We start from the raw sequence: 10,122 nt of genomic DNA on the forward strand, positions 1-10,122 counted from the left end.
AACTGCCTTGGTGACGTACTTAACCATGTACCTAGACAGCTCAAAGGCAACATTTGTCTCATGGCTATGTAGAATACAACACTTACCCAAGAAAATCCCAGCCATGCAAATAAAAAATCTTGTACTTTCCAAGCACCACACATTACGTCAGTAAGAGATTTTGCGCTTTGTTACTCTTGGTACACATTTAAAAGATGTGAAGAAAAGATACCGAAGAAGTCTTCATAAGCACAACAAAAAATATTTCAAACTCCATGGAAGTTATCCGTTTTCATACGTCAGAGCAAGACCGACACGCGGGCGTTTTTTTGGTAAAGCTGTTGCTCGTAATGTAGAGGACGGTTTTTAATGCGTTCCATCATAACATATTAGTGGCATGAAAGCTATATTAACCCACTGTCTCGTGACAATCTGCTCTTAGTTTATTTTTGAACAGCCAGTCGCACAGAGGTAGTGATCGCGGAGTGATAAAGTTCGTATTTTGTGTGGAGCAGAGGACGCCTTCATTCATTCTTCTCAACATGACACCGAAACCGTTGTCCATACCGTGCCTCGAAAAGGCGCCAGAGGTCTACGATGACGAGTACGAGCATCCGCAAGGTCCTGAAACAATCAACAAAACGCTGGAAATCATACGTGAGGATCGTTCGGCGGTGGAACAAAACCTGGCACAGCTGCGCGTTTGGATTGCAAAGCATCCCCACATTCGGCTGTGCCGTACGGATGCTCGCTTTCTGTTGCGTTTTCTGCGCGCCAGGAAACACTCCTTCCTGAGTGCGTCCCAGGTGCTTGAGCGCTATTTGGCGGCGCGGATAATCCACCCAACCTGGTTCCAGCGTCTGGACATCCGCGACCCGGAGCTAGCGGATCTTACCGATATCGGATTTGTGTACCCGCTGAAGGAGCGCAGCGCTGATGGTTGTCTGATCACTTTGTGCGATTGGGGACTGCTCGATCCGAAGCGTTACACCATCGATCACAGCAATCGTATGCATGCACTACTGGCTGAGGCGTACAGTGAAGATGCACTGTTCCAGTGTGCTGGTGTGGTGGGCATCTTTGACATGCAGCATGTACAGCTTGCCCATCACAGCATAATTTCACTGACCGTGCTGCGACAGGTGGCACAATATGTTAACAACGCCATACCGATCCGCTGTAAGGCGATCTACGCTGTGAACATACCGTCCGGTGCACTGTGGATCGTAAATGGACTGTTGGGATTCTTCAACGAAAAGATTCGCAACCGTTGCCGCGTAAGTGTTTTTGGGGTTGACGGTTGCGAAATGCGATATAAGTTCGTACTAAAACTGTGGGATTCATTTGTAGGTGTTTCGTGATTATGACGAGCTTGCGGAAAACATCGATCGAAACTTGCTGCCAAAGGAGTACGGTGGCAAGGAGCCGAAAAGCGAACATATTCGGGCCTTCCGGGAGCAGTGTGAGCGTTACCGGGACCGTATGTTGACGCTGGACGAAATGGAGATCGACCTTGATCATAATGAGCCGTACTCACGGCACGTTATGTTGGATGACATCGAGGGAGGAGCTGTCGGAAGCTTCCGTAAGCTGGAGCTGGACTAAATTGGAGGTCAGGAATTTCCAAAACGGCCCGATTTCTTGCTGTAATCTTCACCAACTTACTTTAATTATACAAAATTCAAATCCATACACTTCCAAGCTCAACAATTAAATATTGAAATCTCAATCTACCAACATTAAATTCAACCCCTAGCAGCAAACACTTCTTTCTGATTATATTTAAACGGTTTTAAATAGCCTGAATGTAGGTTAATCTGTCTTTCTCGTCCATTTTCAATCGTATGCGGGTTTACATCTCAATCTTCCGTGTAACCGACACCCACCATAATTAGAATATGATACGACAAATTAGTGTTTGAGTACGTCCCGCATTGCGTAGGAATGAGATGAAACGAGAAAATGGAGATTTAAAAACATGAAATACCCAACCAGTCCCACCAGGTAGAAATGTGGACAGTCTTGATAAATCAGTTAGCGGGGGGCAGATCTGGTTCCAATCGTCAAAAAAGATACTTTCACACAACAGGTTTCTCAGCGACCGTGAGACAGAAGCCCGCCTAAACGATCACTATAACCTTGCCGGCTATCACTACTAAACACAATAAGGTCAAGTGCCCAAAGTGTGCTGCAACACAACCTGTGTGTTTGTATAAGCTAGAATGTGTCTGTAGAATACAAGCCGTAAAATTGGAACACTTTGACACTCATAAAAACAGGACGATCGGAGCGGAATTATAGAACAAACACACATAACAAAAAATCTCCCAAGAACGTTACTGCAAAAACGGGGACACTAAATCCGTGCAAGGTATAAACCAGCCCGTTGTGATGATTGTGGTCTTAAAATAAAGTACCAGTGGGCTATAACGAAACTAGCACACACGAACATATCGCGTGTCACAAGCATGAATGGCATGAATGGCATGGGGAAGGGCATATTTAAAAAAAAAAGTTCATAAAAGGAAGGATACGTATGACGGGCGGAGTAATGCTGTTTTATAAACAATAAAATGATATAAAATTCATGTTAGTATACTCACGTATACAAAAACACGTATTTTTCGAACAAGAGAACGATTATTTTTACTAAAGAAAATATTACATTTCCGTGTTAAAACTCTCTAAATGTTGTTAAAGTCAGTACGGTTAAAAAAAACTGAATTAAAAAAGTCATGAATTAGAATTCTCTATTTAAAAATAATTAAAATGAAATAAGGGTAACGATTGATAATCCGAATGACAGTAGATAGATGACAAATACAATAAAAAAAATAATTTCAACTGACATTTCAAAATAAAAAATCAGAATACAAAATAATATTTCGTGTTTTTTAAAAGCAGCAAGAATAGCAATACGGCCTGGCCGTTCTTATTGAATAAAAAAAAAAAAAAAAAAAAAAAGCAGCAAGAAACGATTAAATTTAGTCTTGTATTTACAATTGTTTGCTACCAACTTGTGCTAGTCCCAACGGAGCGAACACGTCCTACACACACCCTATCAAAGGTAAACTTTCGTTTCCTTTCGTTCGTCACAAACTGATGACTCCGCTAGTGCGCCATGCACTAGCTCCATTCAGAGCGGACGTCAAAAAGTGTCAAGATTGATAACCGTGGCCGGGATTCTGATGCTAGCTGATGTACAAATGGGCGACATTTTACGGTATAGCACAAAAACTAAGTAAATATTCCCACAAACACACACTACGAGAATTGCATACAATTTCCCGAGCCCGGCAGCACCCAAGCCCACTGAAATGCATGTAAGGAAATGTTTTCTCACCGGAAAGCAGTTTTTATGCTGGAGACTCTTTTGCAGCATGGGAAAGTATTGGAGAGTTGGCGAGTGAAACGGGCAAGCATAAACGGCGAACGAAAAGAATTGTCATTTGAGTGGAGTGCAGCCATTTTCGTGGCGAGGGAAACGTAACATGGACATGAGTGTGTGGTGCGAGGAGGAATAAATATGGCCTCATAAATGAAATCCAATCTTCATGATTTACTTTTGTACTTCACTCATCATTGAGCGCTATTTGAGCAAAGGATGTAGGATGGCAAACGGTCCACAATCCACCATGCGGCCCGTGCCATGCCGGGGCGTAGAATTGCATACCATAGTGGTCTAACCTGCAGCTGCTATACCATCACATCCCCCAATGCCACCCGACAGCCAATCCCACCTTCCCAGCGCACACCCAAGCCCACGCGCTGCGACGTGTGACATGATGTTTGCCGATTTGATTGGGATATACTGCTTGCGTTCGGTCCCACTCGGGACGCTCAATGAGGTTGTATTTGACGAACATTATGCAGAGAGTTCTGCATGCCTGCTGCTGCTGCTGCAAAAAAAGGGAACTGGATACCCATCGTCTGTTCGGTACCATGTTTAAGCGATTGAAAAGGGCAAACCGTACCCGCGCGCGGGTATGTTTCTGTTCAAGTAAAGAGAGCAAGAAAAATGGTCCATTTTCCGACCGTTAAACATATTTTGCGTGCCCCATCGTACAGCATTGTCCTCTCACTCACTCATTCACCTTCTTCGATATGTAGATTTAAGGCAGCATTTTAATAACACCAAACCCCACACCGTTTGCAAAACCGTATGTTAGCAAATGTGCAAATGACGATACCACCACCGAGCGGCTGGGCTGCGTGCGTGTGCCAAGAGGCAAGCAAATAATCGCAGCAGCTAGAATTTAAAATAATCACCACACGAAGCACTTGACAAACGCACGCAAACCGGGAACGGAAGGGTCTCATCAACGTTGATGGATTTTTTGTTGTTGTTGCCGTTTGACGAACGAACCAGGGGACGAATCAGCACCAGGGCGCGTTGACAATTAGATGAGTAAATTGGGGACAACGGGGAGGGAAAAAAGTTTATTGCACCAACAGGAACCACACGATGAACTACACCTTGTACTAATGTGTCAAAATACAGAATGTCAAAATAGTCCTCGGTAATGTGATTGATGAAGAAACAATCATTCGGTTTCAATGATTAAAATTGATATTTAAAAAAACATACAAAAATGAAGCAAAATATAAGTGCTAGTTTGAGAATTAGGAGTGAATCTTTGAACATCGTTTTATTTTCGATTTCAGTACAAATCTTGCGTTATCCGAAATCATATCACAACAATTCTTATACTGAACATTTGATAGAATCAAAATTAGGTAAATAGACCATAGAAAGATTTACGTAAAAAAGGAACAGCCTGGGTTCTTCTACTATTCAATCCTTGACCATTTGACGTTATCAGATTTGCAGATAATATTTCTTTAAATTCACCAATTTGTGGTCGTTCAATGTCCTGAAGTTAACTTCAGTTACTTATTACAATAGCGAAACTTTTACAGACAACCCAAAGGCAAACTAAGTGCTCTGCACTAACGCTACCACAACCAACAGTCCATTTGGGGTTGGGTTGGACAGAGTGTTTCGCAATTCCAATATATCCCAAAGCCTTTGCTAATGTGTCATTTTCTAGCAGCACGTATAATCTGACACCCGGCTTTGCGGCATCACGCAGGTAAATTATATAGAAGCTCTTTCGGGTAATTAAAGTCAAATTCAACTCCAACACATATTGCCCTAAAACACCGGCAAATCTCCAACGGCATTGCATTCGAAACAAATGATCGACAACCAGAAATATTAGCAGCGTCTGCAAAGGACATTCTATCCATAAGCCACCATCAGCTAACAAGCATAACTGGAGCATTAACGTCCCATTACCGGTGCCGAAACCGGTAGGGAATTCGATTTTCCACACTAATAATCCTCTCGTGAGCAGCGAACCAGCAGCAACGGTGTTCAATCAATCCGGCCCAGAACCCGAACGGTAGAACCGGATAGAATCACCAGCGTCCACCCAGTAAGAGAGCTCGAGTGGGTTATCTGTTTAGCTGATTACTGGCAGCATATGAAGGCAAATAATGATGTCAAGCCGGCGGTGATGGACGGTCGATAATTTTCACCCACGAGCGAAAGGAAACCCGTTTGGTGCTGCGAACCATATGGGAACGGATAATTATGATAAATGCCAGCCACTACATTAAATTAGCACCGTCACTACCACCCCACGATTGGCACCTCGGCCTCAATGGTCGCCACACAAATTAAACGGCATGATTGTTAATCTATTTCGAATCAAAGTCACCACCTTGTAGCATGGTGACCGGAATCGGTCGCACAGCGTCAAAATACTGACCGGATGGTTTTGCACTCAGCGACCATGATTAAGGACACTTCATCAAGCAATCGCTTCATTTGCCCGATGATATCCTCACACCGCCGCGCTAGATGCCACAGTCTTCTGAAGAGTTTATGGTCTTACGACCATTCCGCGCACGCCGACCCATCGTGGCGATTTACGGCTTCTCCTTCCACCGGATTGGTAAGTTGACACGCGTATGCCGCTCTGGGACGGCGGCATCTTCGGTTAATTATTGGTTTTTCGGGGCGGCTGAGGCTGGCCCCCGCCAGTAGATGGCGCGGCGACACGTACCGTTACCGCGCCATTCCAAAACAGATAAAGACTCCATCATAAAGCCCATATTCCGAGTGTCATGGTAATAATGATCTGCTCTCGTGTGGTCGTTCGATCCGACGGGCCAGTGTGCCGTCGTTGTTCTCGCATAACAGCTCATTCCGCATTTGGAATGCTGCACGCTGGAGGACTAGCACAACCAGCACCACGGTGACGACGATTTCGGCCACGCCAGTCTCCGACGTCTCCATGAAACGTGATATCGTAAAATCGTTTTTGAGGTTTTCTTTTATAGGGGCGGCCTTTTTTTTGTTGGTTTTTGCTTTGTTTACATGCAGTTGCGTTGGAGCATAGTGGACCATTTGTTGCCATCGAGCCCCCGGGAGACGTGAGACGTGGCGAGCAACATGGTGCGATAAAGGAATGCTGCGAACGACTCCTACGCAAGGCTTCTTTTTTTTGTTGTTTGTTCCGGTGGTTGCCTGTAGGTGGCTGTGCGTGTCCCGCATTCTTCATTTGGAGTATATTTGAGAGTATTTTATTTAACGATATTGTTTGGAGCAGCAGTGCTTTAAACATAGTGCGGGCTGGTAAGATGCTCTTTAAAAGACGACGCAGAACGTTGAACGATGCTGTCGAGCAACAGGACAGCAAGCCGGTTTCAATATTATGTTTTTAAATTTGCGAATGCTTTCGATTTAATAGGATTTTTTTAATTCGAGCGGACTGATTTAATTGACAACCACATTGAAATACTGATCATCGTTCAACAGCTCATTAAAATTTCCAACTTGATTTAATGCGATGGTTTTTAAATAAAAAAAACGCTTCAATCAACGTTACAATTCGATTGATATGTTAAAAAAAATGTTTTGAGGGACGTGATGATGTACGAAGAAGTAACTCATTATATGACGAGTGCAAAAACGAATAAATTTGATTTACTCATACACCGAACACTTGTAACATTTATTGGTTAAGGATTTATGGAGTAAAAATAAGTTCATAGCAATTAAAAATGTATGCTTTTCGTCCATAATCTGTTAGTTATTCAAGTAACAAAACATTTTACATCGTTTTCTACTACTTTTTTTTTGCCTGCAATGCCTACTCCAAAAAAAGAACTGCCTTTTAGCCGCTATCTTGTAGAAGCTCACAATAGATCACATCTAACTGGTCCCACCAAAAAAACACACTGAACATTTTTCGGGATATGAGTAGTCGGACTAGTTGCCAATATTGAGGCATGGATGAGAGAATATTGAGACATTGAACTTTCAGGACGATTTCGGGTGTCTAACCCACATTCCACCATCCGGTAGCTTCCCATTGCTTTTAAATGAGGATCGTGTCCGTAACAGCAGCACATAACAAACTAGCACAAAACGCCACGAACTCAATGGTATACTAACGTCTTATTTAAAAAATATGTTAATTTAATTAAATCTAAACACATCCGAATGCCTATTCCTTTAAAGCTTTCATTTGCATCTCGTTTATGTGACACACTTATGGTCTTACTGTTTGCATTAATAATTGCTCGCTAATCATCACCCAATTAGCGCCAATTTCATGCAACGATACGCTCGAGCCACTGTTGTCGTTGCGTTTTCCCGGTTTTGTTTTAAGTTATTTGGATAGCTATCGTATGTGTTTCCCGCCACCTTCATCAGCCACGAGCAAACAAAAAAAAACACACACACACCACGGGCCATAATGCTTTCAAATCCGTGTGTGAAAATCGCAGTAGATGAAGAATCGGAATACTGCCAGTGGAAAAGGAAAGGAGCACAAAAAAAGTCACCCAACACCGCAGACATATTGTTTGCCCAAGGGATCTAACTTTAGGATTCCATTCCGACTTTCCATCCGATGGTGGAAATCGCTGCAAGGAAGTGGAAACCCGCGCGAAAATGTGCAGCTTCCCGATGCAACCATAAAGCCACGCACCTGGAGAGACGTTCGTGTGTGTGGGTGTGTATGTGGTCGCATTTCAATGCTATCGAGCAAAAACCGATCTGAAAAAAAAAATCGGTCTTTTGCCACGTTCGTTTGAAGCCATCCAACCCTTGGGTGGACAGGATAATGTTGGGTACGTGTGGTGTCAGGATGGTGACGATCGTTTTGGTGGATTTTCGGGAAAAGCTCGATTGGCGTGTGATTGGATGTCATATCATCATCATCATCGTCGTCGTCGTCCTCGGTGTCGTATGATGGCAGAACGCCGATTCGCTCGTTTTGGACAGCCGTGACGTAAACTCCTTCCCTTACGTCGTCCCACCACCTGCATATGGAATCAAAGCCAGGCACAACTTAACGTATTCATCGATCTCATCTACACCTGCAACACTGGCACAATGATGGAAGTGTATGGGGGATTTCGTTTCCTTTTTTTTTACATTCGTCTCACTAACGATCCATCTCGCGCTAGAAGTGAACGGCACCGAGAAAGCCCAACATAAGCATATTATGCTTCTCCACCATCCAATTTAATGCTGATTTCGTTCGATGCGATTTTACCACACTGCCGCCAGAACCATCGCATCCCCATTGCGCCAGAAGATCGCCAAAGTTTGGGTGTGTGTGGTAGTGTGTCGTTTGAATAAAAATCACGTCACACATGCAACCACGTGATGCTTTGGCTCATCCGCTGTGGGAAGCATTAAGCGCACCGTGTCTCGCTTCTGGTGATGGAGATTTTTTTCTGGGATCGATGGATGTCAGTTTGATGCGCGACGTGGGCGTTTGAAGGCAGCATAGGATGGACCGGTTGGACGCGGTTACCGGGGAAAAAGAATGTCTCTACCCAGTGTTACCAGTCCCGCAGGTGAGCTGGAAAAAAGCGTACCGGGAACGGATTGTATTAGGCGTTGCCCGTTGTTCGATTGGAGCTAACTCGCGAGACGTAACGATGGCGCGCCAATGGTATTCTTCCAACCGCACGTGGGTGAACCAACAATAACGATGATGATGACGAACGAAGGCTTCGATTTCACCTTCAAGGTAGCGTTGACTTTTTCCATGCCGAGTGCTGAGTGGTTCTACACCCACAATGATTCGGGTGGGATAATAGCTCAACTTTTCTTTTACCATTTGAAAAATTTCCAAACAGACCGACTTGCCCAAAATCACCCCCGCTCCCAAAAAAAAAATAAATAAAACTCTTGAGTTCACCGTTGTTTGCGTCGAAACAACCCCGTATAAGACTTGTGCCGTCTCTGTAGCCCCGTAGGGCTAATGGTATTATAATAACCCGAATCGACCCACTCTTGAAACCGCTCCTACGCATTACATGCAAGCCTGTCTTACTGCGGCAGGCATACAAAACACACGGTTTATGTGCACCGGTACCACCCGGTGTTTTTTTTTGTTAACTTCAACCAAACAAACCCCACCTGATAAGAATGTGGGTGAAGTTACCTTCACCTACCCAGGGCACTAATTAAAATGGTTTCCAGAATGTTATACATCCACATAAAAAACCATCTCCTCTTCTCGTGGCAAAAATTTCCGAAAAGTATTTGCCAACCATCGACAAAATCAACACCCATTGGTTTGATGACCTCGCGCAGCAAACCGATCTTCAAAAACCATCATCAATCAACTCCCGTCGCCTGTTCGGATACTGCATCATGCTAAAGCCCGCATTCAGCACGTCACAGCTTTTTTTTTGCTTAAACTACAAACAAAAAATCGAATAAAATGCAACGCTTGTTTGGCGCGCGCGTGGGATCATGCTTTGACTCGATCGTTTGTCTTGTCATCGTTTTGCGCACAAATCAGATCGCGGGTAAGCGAACAGCGAGCTACGAACTCGGTAGATGTTGTGCAAAAACAAAAAAAAACAACACCAACAACATTCAAATGAAGCCGTTTTGTTACGAAGATAAAGAAAAAACGCATTCCGATTATATTTTAAGATACGGTTTGGAATGCAAATGTGGAATTGTGTTTTGATTTTATTACCGACTCCTTCCGAAACAAACGAATCGTTTGAACTTTTGACGAGTTGAATAAAATGCACAATTTTGAGTGCTCATACACCATTTTGGAGAAATCATACAATTCTGATCAACGGATCAACGCCATC

General features: G+C 43.7%; 1 protein-coding gene across 1 annotated transcript; it reads left to right on the forward strand.

Moving 5' to 3' along the window:
* Positions 1 to 521: 521 nt before the first annotated feature.
* Positions 522 to 1,584, forward strand: LOC128714888 (alpha-tocopherol transfer protein-like). Its single transcript, XM_053809770.1, has 2 exons — positions 522 to 1,256; positions 1,330 to 1,584. Exons 1-2 carry the CDS (start codon positions 522 to 524, stop codon positions 1,582 to 1,584), a joined length of 990 nt encoding a protein of 329 aa, XP_053665745.1.
* The last annotated feature ends 8,538 nt before the right edge of the window (positions 1,585 to 10,122 follow it).

This window comes from Anopheles marshallii, chromosome 3 (assembly GCF_943734725.1).
Source record: "Anopheles marshallii chromosome 3, idAnoMarsDA_429_01, whole genome shotgun sequence".
In the NCBI taxonomy this organism is placed as follows: Eukaryota; Metazoa; Arthropoda; class Insecta; order Diptera; family Culicidae; genus Anopheles; species Anopheles marshallii.

Excerpts from the sequence above, each read along its gene's own strand:
- LOC128714888 (XM_053809770.1), top strand. The coding sequence starts at position 522 with ATGACACCGAAACCGTTGTCCATACCGTGCCTCGAAAAGGCGCCAGAG. Across the intron at positions 1,257-1,329 it reads AGATTCGCAACCGTTGCCGC|GTGTTTCGTGATTATGACGA; the intron begins GTAAGTGTTTTT and ends ATTCATTTGTAG.